The sequence below is a fragment of the Arvicanthis niloticus genome, chromosome 8 (assembly GCF_011762505.2).
Source record: "Arvicanthis niloticus isolate mArvNil1 chromosome 8, mArvNil1.pat.X, whole genome shotgun sequence".
Lineage (NCBI taxonomy): Eukaryota > Metazoa > Chordata > Mammalia > Rodentia > Muridae > Arvicanthis > Arvicanthis niloticus.
The window spans coordinates 70,031,371-70,055,201 of record NC_047665.1 but is presented as its reverse complement, the minus strand read 5'-3'; the positions used below and the strand labels follow the sequence as shown (position 1 = coordinate 70,055,201).

Genomic DNA, 23,831 nt, shown 5'->3' with positions numbered 1-23,831 from the left:
TAATTTGCATTAGGCTAGATAGTATGTGAAATGTCAAAAAATGTATAACAGATCTGCAAGAAGAAAATGGGGTAACTAAGTTTCCAACAACACAAAGAGATTTATTTAAATACTTTTTACTAACAAATAATCCAAGATTCCTAATTTGTAAAACATCTGTATGGTTACTGTATGGTGTGTCCAATTGCTGGACTTTTTTTTCTTGTCATTTTGATTTAGAGTCATGTCGCTAAAAGAGCAAATTAACAGACTGAGACAAAAGTAAACATTGATCTTAAGATTTCATTTGAATATTTGAAGTTTAGTGCTGTAACAAAGAACTGGGGGGGGGGGACATTATTCATAGTCACTAAAACTGACTCAATTCACATGGATCCAACTTGTGAGTTGTAAGGTTGACTCAGTGAAGCTTTGGATAAGAAACCACAAGTCTCATCCATCACGGTATGTGTTTCCCATGGTCAGCTACTCCCATCCTCCTCTTCATCACTGGGATCTCTCATCCAGTCCATGCCATCTCTTCCCCCTGAGCCCTCAACTGAGATGGCTAATTTAAGTTCTCTTCAGGAGCTTTGGGGACACTCATCAGCCCATGAACCAAAAATCCTTCCTCGGTCCCATCCTGTGATCTCACCCAAAGCCTTGGCAGCCAGTTGAAAGCCCACAGCCCAAGTGGAAGTCAGGTTGAGTTGCTTTCAGGTGACTAGGAAGCTGTGACTCCCCTGTGGCCAGTAACAACCTTCACCTAAACTTTCAGCAAATAAAGCAAAGCACCCATCTGAGGGACAGAACCAAGGCTTCACGAGGAGTGGCAAAGCACAGGCCTCCTGCAGACAGTCAGGGCTTGCTTGGCTTGAACTTCAGGGCCACGCTGTTGATGCAAAACCTTTGGCCAGTGGGGTTGGGTCCATCAGGAAACACATGGCCAAGGTGAGCTTCACACTGCAGGGGAGAGACAACATCTTTGTCATTCTCTAGGAAAACAGCTCCACATGGCCCACCACATCCCAGAGCCTGGCAGCTGGGAAGCATGGTCTTTTGCATTAGATTTTGGTTCAAAATGAACAAATGGATATACACAGAGAGCTGTGGTAGTGAGCAGTCCTACTTCCCCAGGAAGCATGTGGGCAAATGATTAAACTGAGGCCTTGACTTGTTCATCTGTCAAATGGGGACAATAATAAGGAGCCATCATAAAGACAAATGAACACAAGAAGGGTAAGGATTAACACAATCTGGGTGAGCACTCAACAACCACGTTTCTTTCCTGCAGACAAAACTTAGCCCTTTCCATTTGCTAGCCTCTGCCGTCTTATAAAACCCATGCATCAGGAAATGTGAGAGCCAACAATATAAAAATCAGTTTCATTGTGCTGGTAAGACGGCTCAAACAGATAAAAAGCAGTTGAGTGACAAGCCTGACAATTTGAGTTAATCCCCAGTAGCCATAATGGTAGATGGAGAAAACTGACTCCTGAGACCTCCTCACCTCGTATGTACAGTGGTGCTTGTGCATGCATGCACACTCACGCATGTGCACACACATCATAATATAATAATAATAACATCAACAAAACAACAACAATAATAATAAAGCCATGTTTTGTCTGGATCTTAGTTCCCCGCCCCCCCCCCAGGCTCCCAGAAGGAGTAAGATGCTGACATCTCTGCCTGTTGGTGGCATGATGCCAAGCAGGAACAGGGTGGAGATGCCACCTTCATCTTTAGTGCCAGGTGGTATGAGAGAGAGGAATCACTACAAGTGTGGGTTCAAGTCCAGTGCATTTTGATGACATAGTATACCAGGGAAGAACAAGAGAGGCACCAAGGAAAGGACAGTCTCCTTTCCTTTCAGAGAAAACAACAACAAAGCAAAGCACATCACCTGCTTGCAGACCACCTCCATGCGAGGGCATCCTAAGGAAGTGTCCAGGCGTCTCAGGATCCCTGTGTGACTTTCATCTGCGCCTTTGGTGCCGTAAGCCTCCGAAAACGAAGGCCAGCCAGTGCCAGAACAGTACTTCTTCTCAGAACTGTGGGAGTCAGTGCAGACAGACCCACAGCGTTAGAAGACAGTGCGGACCCACAGCCATTACACATGGGTGTTGGCGTGACAGCACTTAGGTCCCATCCCCTTGTTCTGAGCAAAACCCAACTCCCACTCCTTCTGCCAGGTCCCAAGCTGGGCTTCATGAATAGTCAGTTCCAGGGAGTTATTCTTGTTGTCCCTTTGCTGTTCAAGACATTGTCTGGACATAGTGAAATGAAGTATTGTTCTTTGAATGCTAATGGCTTCTTTCTCTATATCTGACCTAAAAGAACCAGAAAGACTAAGGCTGTGTGAACTCATTTACGTATGAGGAATCACGATCAAATGCTCGCACTCCAAAGGCCGAAAGGAAGAGACTGCAAAGGAAGGACAGTGTTTGGGGGTGGGGTCTACATGATGGAGGCACATCAGCATAAGATCCGATGAAGCAGCAGTTTGTAGCAATGGAGATTTCTATTATCGGAACACAGGCTGTCTGTCCTGGAGAATGAGAGCCTCACATGCCGCTTCACATGCCGCTCCACGTGACACTTAGGGGTGTGAAGGTAGAGGACCACTCAGACTCCTGAGGGCGTGGCTTCCTCACTGGGGACAACAGCAGCTGCCTTGCAGGGAAACTTTGAGGAGTCAAGAAGATTCCTCCATGGAGCCAGGTGGGAAGCTGAGCTCGTCGTGAGGCAGGTGCTCGTGAGTACTCATTATGACTACTGTCATTAGTCAATTAGCCTGGCACTCTGATTAATCACTGGATAAAGCCTGATGCTTGGGATGGTCTCCCGGGATGAAGAATGCTAATTGCTGGAGTGGGCCAAGGGGCTGAGGAGAGGAGGCAAGAGGACTGGTGGAGACCTGCTCCCCGAACACCTCACTCTCAGGTGCGGGTTCCAGCTCAGTGGCAGAGCCTGGCACATGCAAGGTCCTGGGTTTGATTCCTAGCATCATCCCAAAAGAAAGACTTAATAATTTTAGAACTCACACAGGAAAGGGTCTGTGAACAACACTGGGAAAATAGAATCTCAGACAGCATAGAGATGATCCCCTCTCCTCTCTACCCAAGAAAGAAACGATTTGAAATTGCATCTTGCCTTAAACTAAGCAGACAAGAAATGAGTGAATTCCTAGCTCAGCTGGGCACACAGCTCATCAGAAACAGGGCCAGATGATAGATAGGGGCTCAAACATTTTGGTCTTAGGACTCTTCTGTGCCCCTAAACTATTAAGTTTATAGCCCAAACACTTCAGTATGGGTTATAAATACTAATATTCAGCAAGTTTAGAAACATGGCTTGGAATTTTAGACTATGTAAGTATTATAGTACTTTTTTATTTTTTGAGACAGCTTCATTGTGTAGCCCAAGATGGCCTTGAGTTCACAATCTTCCTGCCTCTGCTTTTCAAGTGCTGGAACTGTAAGCTCATATCACCATGCTTGATTTATATTGAGTTTTAAAAGTAATAAACTCTTGCTGGGTAGTGGTTGTACACCTTTAATCCCAACACTCAGAAGGCAAAGAGAGGCAGATCTCTATGAGTTCCAGGCTACACTGGCCTACAAAGTAAGTTCCAGGATAGCCAAGACTACACAGAGAAACCCTGTCTCAAAAAGCAATAAATAAGAAAACACAACAAAATGTAATAAATTCTTTCTATGTTGACAGGCATTTTGTGGCTGTTATATTTTCTTAATTGAACCAGATTTCAGGAGAATGATTGCATTATTTCACAATTTTCCAAATATTTTTATTGTTCGTTTCAAAAACATTAAAGCAAACCGTGATCTGTGTCTGTCCATTCACTCTGCCTCCAGACTGTTCTAACTAAACTGTAGCATGAAAAAAGGGTTGGAGTGGGGTGAAGAACAATGGTAGAGGATCTATCTACTTAGCAAGCAGAAGGTCTGGGCTTCAAGCTTCAGAAACTCCTTGCTCCCCTAGAAATATTCTGGTCTTCTATTTGAGAAATCTCTGCAGTGACAGCTTGACTTCCAAAAGATCTTGTGGAAGCTACACTCCATTACTTGATCCTCTGATGCCATCAGCTCAGAAAGGATGGGGCAACAGAAGGGTCATCACCTCACAGGGTTGTTAAGCAGAATCCCTGAGGTGTTTTGGTAGGTGTATGTTTAGAATAGTGCCTGATCATGGTAGATGCTGTCAGTCTTTTTAAATTTTGTTAATATTGCCAATAAAAGGCGTGTGTGGAATTTGAGCAACCCTGAGTCCAGCTGGAAGCGTCTGCACATTTGGGTTAGCTTCACCTGAGATGACTGTTGCAGCTTAGCACTGGGACGCCTGTCTGGTGTGCATTGGGGGTGGGGCGGGAGGCCAAGTCACCTGACTACTTCAGTATTCTAAGCACCTCTCATCCTCTTCCCACCCTCCACCATTAGATGCACTACTAACCATTAAAGGAATTTTGATAGAGAATTATGAATGCAATAAAGCTTTTTTTTTTCAAACCGACAAATGAATCTAAGGCTAATAAAAAGTCATTAAGGGCTTTATGGGAAACAATAAACCTTTACTGATGGAATTGGCAGAAACTTGGAGATTTTACCGAGTAATATAAAGCCCAAGATATATCATCTGAGACCGACAGTGTATATATGAAAGCAAACTAGATACATATTTAATTGATTAGCAGGTTACATGGCCCACTCCTCCCATACTGAGGCCACTCTGGATCATACACTCCTAACTTTGCTCTTTATTTTTCTTCATTTGTTCTCCCATGTTTATTTTTCACCTCATTTCTGGATATCCCACAACCCCAGAAACAACATCAGAAGCAGTGGGTAATCAATGATAGTTCTAAATGGAACTGTAGAAGCACCCGCATTCATTTCTGAACAAGGATACACAAGGTTTTAAATAATATTACCTTGTTACTTGGGACATGCAGGACATCAGAGCCCAACACAGAAAAAAAAAAAAAATTAGTATCAGGTTCCCAAATGCTACTATTTTAAGAAGACTTATGACCATAAAATACATAATCTTGAAATAGTTTTCTTTAGGTAAGGTCTTGCTGTGTAACCCAGTCTGGCAACTTAAATTCTAGATCCTCCTGCCTCTGCTTCTTGGTCAGTGGGATTGGAGATATGCCCCACCATCCCGGCATCGACACAATTTAATAAACCCTTCCAGAAACAGCTTGAGGGAGCAAAGAAGAAAGGTAGAGCAGGCAGGGGGCAGACCAGTGTCACCAGAGTCTCCGGTTAACAAGATCATCCTGGAGCTGGATCTGGAGGGGAGCACAGGCAAGCTGGAAAGCGTTGTTGGCTTGGTCACCCTCACTCAAGTTCTCAGACTAGTGGGGGAGCACTCCAGGAAGAGGCACCGCTCACTGCGACAAAGCAGAACCATGAGAGGGACAAGAGAGCTCTGTCAGACATGGCTGGGGACCAGGCTCTGGAAAGGGAGCCTGTGGAGGAACCTGGACAGATGTACCTTCTAGAGTCTGAGAGTGTCTGCCTAGGGTCCTACTGCTGGGATTTGGAACGATGGCACCAGATGGTGAAGACACTAAAGTAAAAATCAACTTACAGAGACCTGGATAGTAAAGTGTGGCCCAGTGTAAGGCTGGTAGCAATGGGATCCTGGGTAAAACATCCAACCTTGCCAGGCCTCTGTACCTCCCATGAAACGAGACCACTACAGAGAGCCACTGAGAGGTCTGCGGAAGTGGGGACGCACACAGCAAACCGTCTGGCAGGCAGTGCCTTAGTGCTGATGCACTTCCAGTTCCTGTGGCCCTGGAGCTCAGTGCTAGCACTTACTACAAGGGTGACTCCTGGGGTCTGAACACGTTTCAGTTCAGGTTGAAAGTTCATTGTCACTTGGCAGTGCTGACAGCTGACTGGGTCCTAAGAGGGACACTGAAGTTCTTTCTCACAGGACTTGGTTACCTCACAAGAGCTGGTTGGTAAAACAAGCTCTTTGGTTGGTAAAACACAAGGCTACCCTTGTGTTTTGTTTATGTCCACTGTGTTTGCTCACCTTTAGCCTTCTCGCTGTTTTGAAATAGCACCAAGCCCTCACTAGAACCCAAGAGGTCATGGCACCATCTTCGCAGACATCCCAGCCTCCTGAGGCCTGGCCCAAAATACATTTCTCAGTAAAAAACTGATATATGGTGTTCTGTCTCAGCAACATGAAGAAAAATGACATAAGGCTATTGAGCAACTTCCTTACGGACCCTAAACATCAGTTTCCACATCTGTAACATGGACACATACAGGTCCTCATTGCAGGTAACAGCTTGTGCTGGACTGAACCCGGTGTATAGGACAAGTTTTAATACATATACTTGTCTCTCAGAGCACCTACACTGAGAGGCTCATAACCTGCTGTAACTCCATGAGGTTGGACACACTCTCCTGGTCTCTGTGAGTACTGTTCTCAGATGCTCACACGAATAAATACACAAGTAATTTTTAAAGTATAAAATTAGAAAACATCTTCTAGAAAAGATGAGTTTGAAGAATCCTCAGTTCTGTACATAGCCACGGGGCTTTGTTACTGAATTGTCCAGGAGGCATCCCCATTGCTGGAGCTGCTCAGGGGCAGGGAAGATGCTCTGGATTAACAAGTCATCAAGCATGTTTCAGCACATTCATTGTGTTAGCTTCCTAGGGTGGTGCTGACCCATTACACAAAGTGGTGGGATGCTTTTATGGTTCTGAAGGCTGAAAGCCCAAAATCAAGATCTCAGCAGCACTGTGCCCCCTAGAAGACCCTAGGATATGTTCTGTTCCTCTGTCTAACTTCTGGAAGTGGCTGGCAAACCTTGGCATTGCTCCAGTCTTTGTGTCCATTTCATGTGGCAGTCTCCTATTTGGTCCTGTTTGCCTTCCTCTTATTAAACCAGTTGTATTGGATTAAAGGAACATCAGTTTCGGTGTGACCCAATTGTAACAAATTCTTTCTGTGGTGACCCTATCTCCATCTCAGGTCACAGCTTCTGCACATGAAGGCTTCAACATGTCTTCCTCAGAGACACATGCTCTACTTGGCTTTTCTGTTGCTGTGATAAAAGTCTCTGACTATAAGCACCAGAGGGAGTAAAAAGGTTCATTTCATCTTACAACTCCCAGGTCACAATTCATCACTGAAAGAAATAAGAACCAGGACCACAGAGTAAGGAACAGTGCTCATGGTTTGTTCTGTCTGTGCTCACACTCCATTCTTACACGACCTGGGACCATCTGCCCAAGGTTGCTATACCCATGGACAACAGTGGGCCGGGCCCTTCCACATTAATCATCAGCCAAGACAGTTTCCACAACTGTGTCCACAGGCCAATCTGATCTAGGCAACTTCCCAGGTGGCTCTCGGTTGTGTCAAATCAAGGGTAAAACAAACAAACAAACAAACCCGGGCAAACAGTTTAGCCCATGAAGTATGTAGATAAAATTAACTGGCCAAGGGATAGGCTGTTGCCTATCAGCTTTATCTCCTTCACTGAATAAAATGTTTGGGCCAATAGGAAGCACCTACGTGCTTAACTATGTGCTGACACAGTAACTTGGAAAAGAAAACAAAGTCAAATGCAGTCCACGTTCTCAGGAAAGCTTCCTGGAGAAGCCCAGGCCCTAAGGAACTTAAGTCAGCACACAGTAGGGGTGAGCTTCTTCCAGAGCATCCACAACATGGCCACCAGCCCACAGATAGCCCCGGAAGAAGCCAGGGTTCCTAAATTTACCTCCTAATTTCTCTAAGGTTTGTTTGTTGGCCCACTTTACACTTCATCCTGACCCTAGACAAATGTTTGCAGGGATGGCATTTGTGGACCTGCTTCCTACAAAAAAAGCTAGAGACTAGAAATGAAGAGGTAATATGAGGGAGAGAACAAGAGTATACTCCTAACACTATCCTCTTAAGTGGTAAGGGGTTATCTCTAAGAATACGCCATTGTTACTATGTCCTGAGTATTTAATAGGTGTTACACCTTGTTCTGTTGTGTTACTATTTATTAAGTCATAACTCAGTTAATCCTCCCATCAGCCCTATAAACTGGGTGCATCACATACTCATTTTACAGGCAGATGAGGAAATCAAGGCAGAGAGACATTAAGAAACTTACCCAGAGTTACCCAACAATGGAACACATGCAGACACCTAGACAGCCTTCACCACACCCTTATAAATGCATGTTCTTTAAGAACATGTTTTTAGAGTGTGTTTTAGGATGGAAATGATTATTGTGATTTGTTTGATTTGCTGTTAAATGCCCCCTAAAGCCTGTGTGTTAAAAGCCTTGGTGCTACTGGCAAGAGAGGAACTATTAAAAGATGGAGCCTAGTATACAGTCTTTAAGTCAGTGGCCCTGAAAGAGACTGTCGGAGTCTGGCTCTTTCCTCTTCCTCTTTTTTGCTCCTGGCCATGCGGTTGGGGCTTTGCTTTACTTCCATAAAAAATGAGACCTCCAAGGCAGTGAGCCAATATAACCTTCTTATTTATAAGTTAACTAGTTCCTGTACTTACTATACTAAGAGGAAGCTAGATGGATGTATTCATATTATAGTAATGAGAAGGTAGATAGATATATTTTTGTTTTCTTCATCAGCAAGAAAATGGAGCAAAAACTGAAAAGTTCTTTAAAAAGAAAGAGAAAAAGAAAGGAAGAAGGAAAGAAAGAAAAAGAAAGAAAGGAAGGAAGGAAGGAAGGAAGGAAGGAAGGAAGGAAGGAAGGAAGGAAGAAAGAAAAAGGAAACTTTACATTGAAAACTAAAAGGGCAGAATAGCAATAATAGAGGATCCTGAACTAACTGCCAGTTCAGTGAACCAGCCACTTGATAAACAGGCTTTCTGAATATTGATTGAATTGCCTATGGATCTGGGCTATTTCACTTTGACTCAGGTTTGGTCACATAACTTTCTTAATTTGAACTAGCATTGTGTTAATGCAGAAGCCACTGGCTACACGTGGCTCCTTAAGCTTAAATTTGCCAAAACTGTAATCATAACAAGTCCAGCTTCTCAGCCACACTGACTGTACTCTGCACGCCCAGCAGCTGCCCGTAACCTGGAGCTTCTATGGAGATCTTCTATAGAGGAAGAGTGTGTCCTTCACCACAGCAAGCCCCACGCTGCCCAGCCCCCTCCACTCTGTCCTGTCTGCTCCCCTAATTTGTGATGCTATGACTAAGCCTGTATGGTGAGAGGAGAAGAGCCACTGGGCAGTGGGAAGACCTCTTCTGGGAATGTACAGAAACCAGGACACCAATCCGGAGTCAATGGTACCGTAGAGATCAGACATGAGGAGTGTGTTACAAGGACAACTTCTCACCTTCCATGTGGAGAAACAGGACACCTGCCCAGCAGCCAAACAGTAAGAACGTGGTACTATTACAACATCTTCCAGTTGAAAGCAAGCTCATCAACCTAACGTCCTGACAGAAATGACGCTGAAGAAGTAACTAACTGTTCTGAAACCCGAGTCTCACACTTTACTGCTGTGATTCTGTGAATGGCACCTTTGGTTCTTTCTGCCATTTTCTGCCACATAGAACTCCCCAAATTCTTATAATCTTTGAAAGGACAGTATCTTTTTGTAGTACAATACCTCAACTGATGGATGGCAGCCCTCTAGTTAGATGCAGGATGGGTCCTCGTAACCAAAGTGTGATTAGAATGTTGGGACTTTCAGCCCCACCCCCAACATTCAGGGAATGGAACTGAAAGCTCATGATCATGATTTTGAAATGAAGCCTCCATCAGACCTAAAAGGAGGCAGGGTCTGGGAGTTTCTGGGTAACTGAACTCCTGGAGCTTATAGAGAATTTTCCCAGAGATAGCATGGAACCCTGTATCCTTGCCTTGAACCTGTTCTATTTTTCTCTTCAACTCTGTCTTTCAATCACAGCGATACCTTCCAGTAAACTGGCAAATATAAGTGCTTCGCTGAGCTCCATGTATTACTCAAAGGAAAACAGGGAACACAGGAGAGTGTAGGAAGCTCAGTTTAAGAGCTGGTTGGTCAGAAGCACAGGTCACAACCAGGAGAGTATGCTTAGCATCAGAAGTAGAGTATAAGACCTGGGGACTAAGCTGTCTACCGGTGGGATCTGCCTCTGTCACCAAGTAGACAAGATCAGTACTGAACTAAAATAGAGGATGCCCCCAGCCTGCATCTGCTGGAGAACTGACTGCTTGCTGATGAACAAAAGGCCTCACAGCTCTTGATTTCAGAGGTGCAGAGATGGCCCAGTAGTTAAGAGCACATGATGCTCTTATAGAGGGCATAGGTTTGGTTGGCAGCACCCGTGTCAGACAGCTCACAATAGCCTGTAACTTCAGCTGCAGGGGCAGCTCTGGTTTCTTGTGCTCCTGTACACACACAGACCCACAAATGCACACACACGCTTGAGATTACAGAAGTCTATATCGACTGCTGTGATATGGCAAGGAAAGTCACGTGTTCTTCCAACACTACTGTATTAGAACTGACTTCATTCACTAACTTTGCTCTGGTCTTCCTTGGCACTCCCGGGCTGGTGGCTGGCAGTGGGCTCTTCCAGATAGTTTCTCACCATCTTGGATGTGCCTGGGCCAGAGCCTGGCCTCCTGAGCACGAAGGGAAATGGATCCTACACATGCCTGTCCTTTCAGGAAGGTCTGGCTTCCTAACGCAGCCCACATTAGCAGCCGGCTGGCCAAAAAGCCAGGCTGCTGAAAGCCCAAAGGACAGAGGAGGCTCTGCCTAATGGAAGATTCGCAGAGCTGGCTTGATTTATATTTTATTCTAAACCAATTTAAGGTTGATGCAAAAGAAAGGAAAACATCTTTGAAGTTCTGAAAAACAAGACTTCAAAGATGTTTTCCTTTCTTCTTCCTCGAATCTACTTTTTAAAGACTATTTCCTGCATATCTAAACAAAAAAAGCCTTTGTTGAAAGATTTTAGATGCTGATTGACTTAAAAGAGGCTTTGAAATCAAGGGACAATTAAATTTACTTTTAGCTACATAGAAGAGGGCACGGTATTCGCTTCTGTCAAGCACTGTGGGGGCATCAAGCCTCATAAAAGTCTGCTTTGCTAAATTAAATTATAAACCCATTTTCCCTGGGAGAGGTATAGTTTTAATCATATGGCCAAGCAAATACTATTAGGGTTTTGATTTCTTTAAATACTTTTTCCTCTAAAAAATTCTAATGGCTTTATCATGAAGTCCCCATCAGAATTTGTTTGCTCTTTCTTAGAGATACATAAAGCAAAAACATAAGCTGAGAAGCCTTGTCAGCTGCATTCAATGTCAGAGAAAAAGCAAGACAGATAAATATCCTCCATGAACAGCTCTCCTTCCAACAGTAATAACAAAGGACAAAAGCCATTTATGGTCCCCTGAGGGCTGGGGGATCTTGGTGGTAGCAGACAGCGGTCCGTGGGTTCAATCTTCAGCACTGAGAATAAGAAAACTTCAGGAGTATTTATGTATTTAAGATCTCTTTTTATTCCTCTTCTTACCTGAAGAGTGGGCTATCACAGCACACACAATGGTACATCCCTGTCTCCTTGTTGTTCAAATACATTCCACTGAAAGGCTGAAAGTAAACAAGGAAGAGACATCATCACACTGGGGCTGAGGGAGTTGATAGAGCAAGTATCAACTGTGACACGGCTGAGGGTGTGGCTGGCTCAGTGCTAAAGTGTCTAGCATGCCTGAGGCCTTAGGTTCAATCCCTACCATGACAAGGAAATAAATAACCAACCAAAAACAAACAATGAGGCCACAATCAAGGAATTAGACTAATTTGACAAAGTGCAAGTATCAACAGGGGAAAACCGCAGTCAGCTAAGAAAGCAGCCTGCAAGCTTCTTTATAGCCTGGCCTTTATCATGCCAAATATTCAAATTGTGACATTAATAATGCTTTGTATTTATGTACCAGCTTTCATCCAAGAACATCAAAGTCCATGAGAAAGCACCAGCACCAGTCCCATCCTCTGCCATCCTGGAAGACTTCACTCTCATTTCAAAAGAGCTAAAACAACAAGAGTCTAAACACTTGTCTAAGACACTTTGAGCTCGCTAATTAAAGAGGGGGATGTAAGGGGCTGGGAGTGTGGCTCAGTGGTAGCGTACTTCCCTTGCAGGCACAGACCCTGAGACTGATCCCTGATAGGGGTGGGGTGGGGGAGAGGGTGCGGGAGAGAAAAGGAAGGGGAGAGAAAACACAAACACATCAAAAGCATTGCTCAATGACTTTGGGACTGTGCCTTTAACACATCATGCCATGCCAACACAGGGTAGAGTCAATCAGCAAGCGTTGAATGATGACCCAGGACCTCAGTGCTAGGTCCTCATATAGATGAGAGCACTACGCACACAGGAGCTTAAAAACTATAGGTTTTCAACTGCTGAGAGGGATAGGAGGAGAAGCAAAGTAGTGAATGAGTGCAGGCCTATCTGACGCCCTCTTCTGGCCTCCTCAGGCACCTGCATACATGGTGCACATAAATTCATGAAGGCACGCATGTGCATGCACACACACACACACACACACACACAGACACACACACAGACACACACACACACAATCTTTTAAAACTTTTGTCAAATTCCTTTATATTCTCAGTCAACAAAATTAAAAATAAGTTAACTCTAAAAGCCAAGTTATGGTGGCAAGCATTACCCAACCACACAGGCCACAAGACTCGAAGCATAGAAGGCTGGCTGAGCTGCCAGGGAATAAGCTTTTCTGTCTCTCCAGGTTTACCAACTGAAAAAAACTCTCCATAGGAATAACTGCATTTAAAATAAAGCTTCCTGGAGGAACATGTTTAAATCTACTTGCTAAGTCTACCAGATGGGCACACTTGGGTGCTTTCTGTCTTCAAAAGCCCTAAACTTAAAAGTCTGGCTTAAAAGTCTGGCTTAGTGACACATGGTTGTAATCATAGCACAGATAAGGCTGAGGCAGGAGGATCATGAGTTCAAAATCAGCTTGAACTACATATCCAGGCTCTGTCAAAAAGCAAGCAAGCAAGCAAGCAAGCAAGCAAGCAAGCAAGCAAGCAAATAATAAATAGATAAATAAATTGATAGCACAGTTAGCCACAAACATTGAATGTGTCTAGTTAGCCATTTTTTCACAGTGATTCCAGACATGAACACTGTTGCATCCCTGTCCACAGAAACAAGGCAGCCTACATAATGCTAAATACAACTTCATTATTATAAGAGTTGGGGAGTTGCTATAACAGGAAGGAAAATACATAATCCAAATGAACGGGTCTATTACTTAGCCTATGTCCTGCCATGATGGTTACCTGCGACCACCTGCCTGACATCTAAGGTCTCCTTTATGTCCTGCCATGATGGTTACCTGCGACCACCTGCCTGACATCTAAGGTCTCCTCATCCACTCTCTGATGCAGCCAAGCCCTTTTACATATTAGGAACAAACTCAGCTTCTATCTTCTATTTTTCACCCATTTTTTCTGGTGTTTACTGATGATCTAGTATGTAGTCAGTGCTGGGCTGGGTGCTAATGTTGCAAAAGGGAAAAACTGACTCAAAAGTTAGTTACCTTCCCCAAATTAAAACAAAAGTCGTTGTTCTGCCCTGGTGATAGGAAACTGAGAAGACAGTCATACTTCCTGATGACAGACATGAGAGATGAACACAGGACCCTCCCTTGGAAGCGGCAGTCATGAAGGCTTTGTGTGCGGACAGTGTATGAGGAGGGAAGTGCCATTACTAATGTGCAGAGCTGATAGATGCTGACTGTAGAAAAATGCCAATCACTACTGAGCTGAGCTCAGAAGAATGGGTAAGAAGCGAGCAGATGGAGAAGCAACGTGTTTCAGACAGGGAAGACATTCCAGTAAGAACGACACACCTGAAAGGCAGGAGCGGCCAGCTCGTGCTCGGCAGTGAGCGGACTGGGATAGAGTGTCTGTCCTGTCTGCTGAACGTGGGGCTGGAGGAAGACATTGCAAACTTGTTCACTGACTGTGCTCATAATCAGAGTAGTTGTGCTCACTCGAAGCACCAGGGGAAAGAGAGAAAGAGGGAAGAGAAGAGGAGGAAGGGAAAACAAAACCATACACAATAAAAAGCGAAAAGAACTAGAAGGGCAAAGAGATACCATTGGCAAGAAAGAAGAGGGAGGTCATGGGGAAGTCAATCTTTAATTCAGGCCTAGGTAATGCTACTGCTCCAGCTGGAAAGTGAAAAAGAAAAGAGGAAGGAGGGATTGAGGAAGGAGGGAGGGAAAGTGAGGGAAGATGGAGGGAGGATGGAGGGAGGATGGAGGGAGGGAAAAAGGGAGGGATGGAGGAGGGAGGGAGAAGGAAAGGAAGAAGGAAGAGAGGAGGGAGGGAGGAGGAAGGGAAGAGAGAGGAAGGAAGGAAGGAAGGAAGGAAGGAAGGAAGGAAGGAAGGAAGGAAGGAAGAGATTGGAGGGGTTGAAGGATGATTCAGAAGGCATAATTGAAATGACTGCCTGCCTGCACAGGGGAGAAGGGAGCAGGGTCAGAGGCAGATTGAACTTCAAGATCAGCCTGAGATTTCAGATCTGACTGGACCAGCAGCAGTCCCCTGTTTGTTTGTTCTCACATGCTGGAAACAGCGGACATGCTTAGAAGAGGACAGCAGCAGGTAATCTCACACAAGACTATTTCAAGAGAAAGGATTGGGGCAGACGGAAATCCACAAAGGGAGGTGAGAAGCCACTTCGCTGGTGGCCTTGAGGGCACCGTGGGAAAAGAAAGAGAAGATCCGCAGAATTTGGTGAGGCTGTGGCTGCCAGGAGGGCACATGTAGGCTGTCTTATTCAGAGGATGCTGGGTCATGACTGATGTCACTATCCTGATTTCTGGGCTCTTGGTGTCTTCTGTAGCTCAGTGAGAAGCCACAGGACAAGAAAGCTGGCCCTCCTCCTGGAACTCAAAGCAGGGAGACCAGATTCAGAGAGTCTCTTCTTTTGACACCTGACTCTTGGCTATTACTCAGCCAGGGTGACAATGCTTTCACTGGCTGCAAGCACAGTCAACATACCACCACTGCCTGATTTAGAACGACAGCATGAAACCCACATGTAACTGAATTTTAATTAGGAGTCACCAATCAGGAAGCTTTGGAAGTGTCTCTCCCCTTAGACTAATGAAGCAGACTGATGCTTACAGCTCTGCACAGTTCTAGAAAGTTAAATGTGGAAATGGAGTAACTACAAGGGATTTACAACATCAGTTAAAATAATGGATGATGCTCATTTTGTAAAAGGGCCAAGCACAAAGGATACGGCACCGCCATCTGCTTCAGAAGCCCTCAGATTTATTCCCCTAAACATCTGGTACACTGTCTCCCAGCTCCCTGTGCACACCAAGCCTGGCTTGGCTGGTTACCTGAGAATTAGGCTTGTCTTAGAACATTCTGAGAGTACGTGTGTCCAACTGCTAAGAGTTTCCCACATGGTCTCCATGTACTGTCGACAACAATGAGAAACATCTCATTCCCCACCCCCTTCGCCCACTGGAAGATGGACAATACCATAACTTTAAAAACTTTCACAAGAATCTGTAGGAACCTGACAGCTTGTCTGGTGGTTGAGGCAGAGAAACTAAGCCTGTGACCATGGTGCACTTTTCATGCGTACCAACAGGCAAATACGTTGGTCACACAACACCGAACAAAGAACCATTCACTGAGGCCTGTCCACAAGATCTAGTTCAAAAGAGAAAGCATCTCACAGGGACAGCCCAATAGTAAAGCTGCAGTGGCTGTGTTTATGTCTGGGATCCAGCACAGTGCTGTCACCGAGGGAGTGAGCAGAAGCTCAGACTGTCCACTACAGCTGTGTGTTTCCATTTCTGGCGTGCGGTATCTAGCAACTCCTCTATTTGGAATGCCTACCATAGTCTGGCACTACAGGAAGTCCCAGCAAACAGAACTCAGGTTGTGTGTGTGTGGGGGGGGGGCATTGCTGTGGGGAAAAACACAGGAAGACACAACCTAGGCTAGGGTTGAGAGAAGGGCTCCTAGGGAAAATGATTTGGGTTGAGTTAAAATATGGTTTGGGGGACTGGAAACAGTGCAGTTGGTAAGAGCATTTGCTTGCTCTTCCGAAAGACTCAAGTTTGGTTCCCAGAACCCACATTGGTGGTAGTTTACAATAGTCTTTAATTCTAACTCCAGGGGATTCCATGCCTTTTCAGGACTCTGAGGACACACATACATGTCACACACACACACACACACACACACACACACACACACACGTGTATATACATTATATTCACATTATACATACATACATACATACATACATACATACTAGTAAATCTTAAAAGTTAAAAGAATGGTCTGAATTAATTATTAGGGCAAATGGCTGAGGGAAAGGAACCCAAGATACAGGGGCCTAAAGGGAAGAAAACAGCCATTGCTTGTGAGAGGACAGTGTGGCCATCATGCAGGGAGCCAGAGAAGACATGCCTGCATCTGAAGATGGAGTGAAGATAGGGACCACTGCTGGGAGGACTGGGTTAATATTTAAATACTGTGAATTTTCTTTAAGAGCAGTGGTAAGCTTCTGAATGATTCTGATCTGGGAAGTAGCCTGGTCCACTGTGTTCTCCTAAGACTCTTTTGTGGGAAGACCAGAGGAGTGGATAGAGGTGGATTGAAAGTGTTGGCTTTGTCAGCAGGAATAGGATAGATAGTGGATAGGACGGATGGTGGATAGGACGGATGGTGGATAGGACGGATGGAGGATAGGACGGATGGAGGATAGGACAGATGGTGGATAGGACGGATGGTGGATAGGACGGATGGTGGATAGGACGGATGGAGGATAGGACGGATGGTGGATAGGACGGATGGTGGATAGGATGGATAGTGGAGCTTGGAGAACATGTGTGGCTCTCTGAAGGATGAAGAAGGACTCTGGTTTCGATGGACAGATGGAAACTGATGTCTCAGGACAGAGACTGCTGGTGGTCCACCAGACACTCACAGTGCACGTGTGAGTGTTCGTAGGCATCTGTACTCTGACCTCCCCTTCCAAGGAGCATCTTCTGAGAACACTAAGTTGGTCTGCTTACCGCTTCAGTTCCTTTCTCTCTGGTGACGTAGAACTGTTCAGGGGTCAGTTTCTTCTGCCAGTCTGCCTCGCTCAGAGAGCACTTGGACTTCGTAAGAGACCCTGCATTGTTAAGTGGGGAGTGGTTTTTATTAAAATTTATTAAAATAAAGACTTGTTCCTCCCCCATTTTGCTTTGCCCTGTCACCTGGAGGAATAATCCCAGCCTCTTCTCTCTCCCATGACTTCATTCTTCACAGAGAGCAGGAGGCTCGGTGGCCATGTGCCGTTTTTCATTAGCAAGAAATCAGTAATAAGTACAGAGCCAGTGTGCTTTCTCTGGTCCTCCTGGGGTACCTCCCCCCCTAAGAGATGCCTTAAATAGAAAATAAAAACTCTCCCTAGCCACCTCACAGTGAAAATGGATTCTTGTTGTTTTGTTTTGGACACAGGGTTTCTCAACTCCCTCTGTAGACCAGGCAGGCCTCAAACTCACAGATCCTCCGGCCTGGACCTTCTTAGTACCAGGATTCAGGGTGTGCATCACCACTGCCCAGATGAAAATGGATTCTTCCCTGACCCCATTTCTGCTTAAGTCCTTACTGGCTTAGCTGCTGTCATATAGCATGTAATACCCCTTTGCAGTAGGGCACATCAGCCTGAGCTGTAAGGTCTCTTCTGGGATCTGCTGACTAGTCACATGACTTCAAAAAAGCCTTTTGTGCTTGAGTTTCTTTTTTTGCAATTTAAAAAGTTATCTTCAGAAACAGCATGCAGAGTAACTGGTTCCATTATGGCATTCCCATACCCATGTTTCTGTTACTGTTCTTCTCTCTTTCTCCTCCCCCACTCCCCTGCCCCTCCCTCCACTCCCCTCCTTTTCTTGCACATTTTCTGTTAGCACCCCCACCTTTTCTCTAAGACTTCCCCTCAGCTCCATGTCTTTCTTCTATGTTTGTGACCTGTATCCTGACCCCCATGTACAAATATATTAAAAATACAATTTAAAATAGAGGCTCTGCACATGAGAGAAAATGTGAGGTATCTGTCTTTCTGGTCATGATAATGATTCCACATCCCATTGACTTTCTGCAAATACCATGATTTCATTTTCTTAGTGTTGAATGAAATCCATCCTCTGTCTGCATGTGTGGGGGTGGGGGGAGAACTGTGGATTGTTAAGAAACTCCATTTTGTGACAGGCATCCATCTTGGTACCTAACAGCCATTTGTCCCTGATTCAAGTTCCTAAAAAGATGAATTCCTGACAACCTTGATTCCTTGACACACATCCCCCACCTCCAAAAATGTGCCACTGTGATGAGATGACTGACTCTTGGCTTTGGCTTCTGTAACTTGCTTATGCAGATTCTCAAGAACTATTTAGAGGTCACCATGGCAGCCTAATCTTGGCAGAGCAGAACAGCTCGTTGGCTTTTCTATCTTGCTTTTGCAGATATTCCAAGTCCTCTTGTGGTTTCAGCCTTTAAAAGCCAAAGGTTTCCTTCCCCTATCTTTGGGTGGTACGTCTCTGACGTGGGTTAGAGACAGAGGCACTGCTAGCTCTTTTAATAAGATCGGTTAATTGTTACCTGAACTGAGTCTTTTTCCGGTGGTCTTGAACTCCACAACAGTGAGTACATTAGTCTCCTTATCCATTCACCAGCTGTATATCTCACCCGGTCCCACTTTTAGCTGTGGTGAGTAGTGCAGCAATAAACTTAAATATGCAAGTATCCCTGAGGTAGAACTTAGAATCCCTTAGGCATGTAACCAGGAGTGGTGCAGATGGGCCACATGCTAGCTCTGAAAAGTAGTTTCCATCAGGGCCAGCTGAGAGCTGGCTTGGACAGAGACGGTCACTGAGGAAGATGCTATTAAACTCTATTAAAAATTCTCTTAAATAGAGATAGATCCTTATTGTATACAACCCCAAAGTGAATCTGTGATCTACCCTAATCTATTAGTTGTTTGCTTGTCTGTTTGGTTTTAGATAAAAGTGTTGAAAAGTTCAGGCTGCCTCATACCCACTAATGCTGCCTAGGCAGCCTGGACCTCCTGACAGTCTTGGCCCCAATATTACTGTGCTTCACAGTTTCTTGAAACAAAACAAAACAAACAAACCATATTTGTCCCCCCCCCCCCGTTCCTCATGACTTCTGTATTATTATTTTTTTCTTTCTTTTTCTTTTTTCTTTTTTGAGACAGGTTTTTTGTTTTGTTTTGTTTTGTTTTGTTTTGTTTTGTTTTGTTTTGTTTTTTCATAGCCCTGGCTGTCCTGGAACTTGCTCTGTAGACCAGGCTGGCCTTGAACTCACAGAAATCCTCCTGCCTCTGTCTCCAGAGTACTGGGATTAAAGGCGTGTGCTTCTCCCATCTGTCCTGTTTTATTTTATATAGACACGTGTACCTAAAGCATCTGGGAGCCGGCTCTATTTAGTTAAGGTGGGCAGAATGCTGCCTTACTTACTTGGTTTCTACGGCAGTAATAAAACACCATGACCAACAGCTTGGGAGTAAAGGGTTTAGTTTCATCTCACCACTCTCACTGAGCTCGCACTCCATCACGGAGGGAAGTCAGGACAGGGATTCAGTGCAGAACCTGGAGGCAGTACTGTAGCAGACATGATAGAGAGCGGCTGCTTACAGGCTTGCTGCTCATGGCTCGCTCCCTCAGTGAGCTTTATTACACACCCAGGACCACCTGCCCAAGGATGTCATGGGCTACAGTGGGGCTGGGCCCTCTCACAACAATCCTCAATCAAGAAAATGCTCTTCCGGGTTTGCCTACCGGTGGCAAGTGACGGTTTTTCAACTAAGGTTCCTCTTCTCCAGTAACTCAGCTGGTGTGTAGTTAACAACAGTGATAACAAAACAAACAAAACCCAACCAGAACAAAAGCCTAATTCAGATAATAAATGTTTTATCGTTCAACAGTGAAAGGAGTTTATAATCGTTCAGCTCTTCAACTTACAAATCAGAAAAGACAGACTTAATGATTACTAAACAGGCTTCTGGGAAGGGAGGGCTTCCTTTTCTCCTCATACTGTAGTTTTGGAAATTTTATCACCTTAATATCTCCAAATCCCAGCCCCTGATCCAGACTCCCAAGCCTTGGCTTTCCTCCATTATTGATAGTTGGGCTACCAACCTCCATTCATAATCACAATCTGGAAGTCTGCACTCATTCCCATCTGAACTATACACAGAGGACTGCACACATACCCCCTCATCCCAACCAAGATCCGGATTTGCGTGCTCCAGCTGAGCAGCCACACAGGCCAGAACCCTTCCTTTTTCTCCCAGCCAAGGTCAGTGGTTCTGCATACTCTGGAACCTGCAAATCTCAGTTCATTTCCATTACCAGCTAAGATCAGGTTGCCGTCAATCTCCGGGCTACCTTCAGCACAGAGGATCGTGGCTTCCTCACGTGCCTTTCTCTTATTGGACTACTTCTGTCACTGCTCCAAACTGCTCAGTGTGACATGATATGCTCAGAATCATTCCCCAAACCCATAAGCCATCCCGGCCTTGGTCACCAGCACCACTTTCAACTGGTGCATTCTGTGACGTTCCAGTAGCTCTGAATCACAACCTCGGAGTTCCCAAAAAACATGTCCCTGTTCGTCCTGACCCGACATTGCTCCTTCTGCCTTTTCTTTTCCATTCTAACTCCCCCTCTCCCTTGATGGAACCATCCAGAAATGCCAGTTATACCTGGTAGGTTGCTGATGCTTTTGAACTCAGTTCTTGCCATCACTGCCTGCCTGCCTGCTCATCTCTCCACTTCTGACAGAGGACATTAGGTCTCCAGCATGATGGCAGGGTCCCCTTTTCTCCCTACACTGGCTCTCACATCACAGTCTGACACTCTACTGTTAAGCACATACACATTAAAGACTGTCATGTCTTCTTGAAGAACGGGTCTCTTTATCACTACGAAATAAGACAATTCTCTTTTTATCCCTGACAACTCTACTCTGGTGTCTGCCTTATCTTAAATTAATATAGCTGATCCTGCATTTGTGTTTTGTTTTTGGAAATATCCATATGCAGTCTCAGTGGGCCTGGAACTCACTATATAGCCCAAGTTGGCCTTGAGACTCTTGCTGGGATAACAGGCAGATACCAGTATGTGCTGTTTGTCTGTCCTCTTTTTTTTAAATTAACACCAACGTGGCTTATTCTTCTCTCAGTTAATTTACATTATATGGGTCCTTATCTCCAAAGTAGGTTAGATCATGAGAGCAGGGTTCTTATTGTTAGATTAGTTTCTTTTAGATGTTTTTATTTTTATTTGTTTTTTAATTATATTGATGTGCACATGTCTTTGGGAATGTATGTCATGTGTGTAGTTGCCAGAGAAGGCCAAAAGAGGGCAGTAGCTCCCCTGTAACTGGAGTTACAAATGGATGTGAGCCCCCTGATGTGGGTACACAGACTTGAACTCAGGTCCTCTGCAAGAGCAGAAGTTGCACCTAACTGCTGCACCATCATGTAGCCACCTCAATTAGCTTCTTAGTAAAGATATTGGAAGAAAAGAAGGTGTAATTCAGTAGGAGTGTGATTGCCCAGTGTTAGGTTCCAGGCTTTATCTCCAGTACCAGAGATGAAGGAGGAGCAGAGCCACCCCTGTGAGTTTCTGCTTCCACTGCACTTGCACTGCAGAAAGCCCATGTGAACACACACAGGATGGTAGACATCTCAATGGGTGGTCCCCATTGGAAACCAAAGCTATCTCCTTGATCTTTGACCTCTTAGCCTCTCAAATGGTAAGAAATACATGTCGTTTATGCCTCCTGCTTAGCATTTGCTACAGATGCCCAGGCTTACACATCAAAGCCAGTAAGGGACTATGGGGGAGCTGGGACTGGAACTCATGCTCACTGACAACCAAGATCTTAACCACAGAGCCACTATCGGCTTCTCATTCTTTTTTTCCCTTTAAGGTTTATTTACTTTACTCCTATGGGTATTTTACCTGCATCATATACATGTGCACCATGTGCATGCCACGGATCCCCTGGAACTAGAGTGAATTATAAGCTGCCATATGGGTGCTGGGAACCAGAGTCCTCTAGAAGGGCATCTGGTGCTCCTAACCACTGAACCATTTCCCCAGCTCCTGCTTCTCATCCTTAGTGGATGCTGCTTGCTGACTTGGACCTTCATGCTTTACTTAAGTATTCTGTAACTGACTGGGTTGAGGCCAGTTTCCCATCCTGAGAGGAATACTGTTAAGAAGGACTTTGCAAATACAGCTTTGTTCTTCGTTTGGATTATTTCCGTAGAATAAAATCCCAGGAGGGGCTGTGTGGTAAGTTACACAGTTCTGGCTATGTACTGGTGTCTGGCCAAATTTAATATGGATGAGGACTCTCAGCTCCCAGCGCGCTATCCTCAGGCCCACGAAGTTTCTACTAAAATCAGTAGGTCATAAAGAGCAGCCTACTTCCAGCCCAGTAGGTTTGCAACAGGGTCTGGGTGATTCACCAAAGGATGAGAAAAGCTCTAACCAGAAATCGTGTTGGATCAGTTAACATTTCATATTCTCCGGACATCTGTTTATTGAATACTAAAATTTGAAACTAGCAAGGGCCTAAAAAGACTTCTAAAAGAATCGGGAAACGAGGTCAGGGGAGCAGCTGCCCACGACCAAACCACAGGGCCACGAAATTACACAGAATTACACCCGAGACTTCTCAAAGACTGCTACTCCTCCCAGGGAAGATGTAAAAGTGTCCAGATTCACAAATGAGGGCAAAAAGCACTTCCGATCCTACCCATCCTGTCTCTTAGCCATTAACAACGACCTGTTAGAACACGAGAATAATTCGCCCACACGTCTCAAGTCCTAGATTCACACAAAACCAAGATAGTGTTGCAGCAGCACCCACGATGCTGCTGTGGACTAGTCACACAGGACAGGAGGCAGCCCGAAGGAAAGAGGTGTACAGGGCAAAGGACTAACTCCCGCCCAGGAGAGGGCGCGCGAGGTACGGCTGTTGACCGCCACTGGGTCCCTGATACCACCATGACTTCTGACACGGATTTTGTGCACTTAAAATGTAACATATAAACGAATTGTGTGCAAGCATGGGAGAGAATTCGATCCTCTCCGGCATCAGTGCTCCCCCATCACACCAAATTTATCAACCGCGGTGCTCTGCTGACAACTCCGGCAGCAAAGGGCAGCGGGCCGCGGGGACCAGGCTCTCAGGGCCTCTCCGGAGGCCGCCCCGGGTCAGCCAGGACTGTGAAGCCAGAAGCCACAAGAGGCGCCGGCGACTGAGGAACCTACCTGTGTCCCCGCGTCCCGATCCCTCGCAACCCCGAGCGAGCCGCCCGGGCGCCTCCAGCAAAGGCAGACCCCGCAGCGCTCGCAGCAGACGCGCCATGACGCTGCCACCAACGGGTTCCCTCCCCAGCCTACCCAACCCCCACCCTCCGCCGGGTCCCTCCCCTAGCTCTCCTTTTCCGCTGGTGCACCACCACTTAACTTACCCTCTTGCTCCTCTTGACCTTGATCTGAATTTCTGGAATATCCCCGGACTCCAACCCTTTACTGCCTCCTCCTCCCGCAGTTACCTCACTCCGATTGGGATCACTCCTAGCTTAAAACCTGTCCTGTTTCAGATTGTTTACGTTTTTCCAGAGTCATACTAATTACAGTTGGTTATATCTGGCTTCCTTTACTGCATAATTATCTGGACATTGCTGCTTGGCCTTTCGTGTTACAATTGTGTTCTGAGTAATATT

At 45.3% G+C, this 23,831-nt stretch overlaps 1 protein-coding gene across 1 annotated transcript; it reads right to left on the bottom strand.

Annotated features, from left to right (window-relative positions):
* Positions 1–262: 262 nt before the first annotated feature.
* On the bottom strand, positions 263–23,506 carry Msrb2 (methionine sulfoxide reductase B2). Its single transcript, XM_034509569.2, has 5 exons — positions 23,374–23,506; positions 17,095–17,195; positions 11,517–11,593; positions 1,886–2,033; positions 263–942 (listed from the first exon to the last, which is right to left on the bottom strand). Exons 1-5 carry the CDS (start codon positions 23,468–23,470, stop codon positions 838–840), a joined length of 528 nt encoding a protein of 175 aa, XP_034365460.1. The 5' UTR covers positions 23,471–23,506; the 3' UTR covers positions 263–837.
* Positions 23,507–23,831: the final 325 nt, after the last annotated feature.

What these genes read in the sequence shown, in the direction of transcription:
- Msrb2 (XM_034509569.2), bottom strand. Translation starts at nt 23,470, where the DNA reads ATGGCGCGTCTGCTGCGAGCGCTGCGGGGTCTGCCTTTGCTGGAGGCG. An exon ending in ATCGGGACGCGGGGACACAG is followed by an intron (nt 17,196 to 23,373) that starts GTAGGTTCCTCA and finishes TTAACAATGCAG; the next exon opens with GGTCTCTTACGAAGTCCAAG. An exon ending in GAGAGAAAGGAACTGAAGCG is followed by an intron (nt 11,594 to 17,094) that starts GTAAGCAGACCA and finishes GTTTACTTTCAG; the next exon opens with CCTTTCAGTGGAATGTATTT.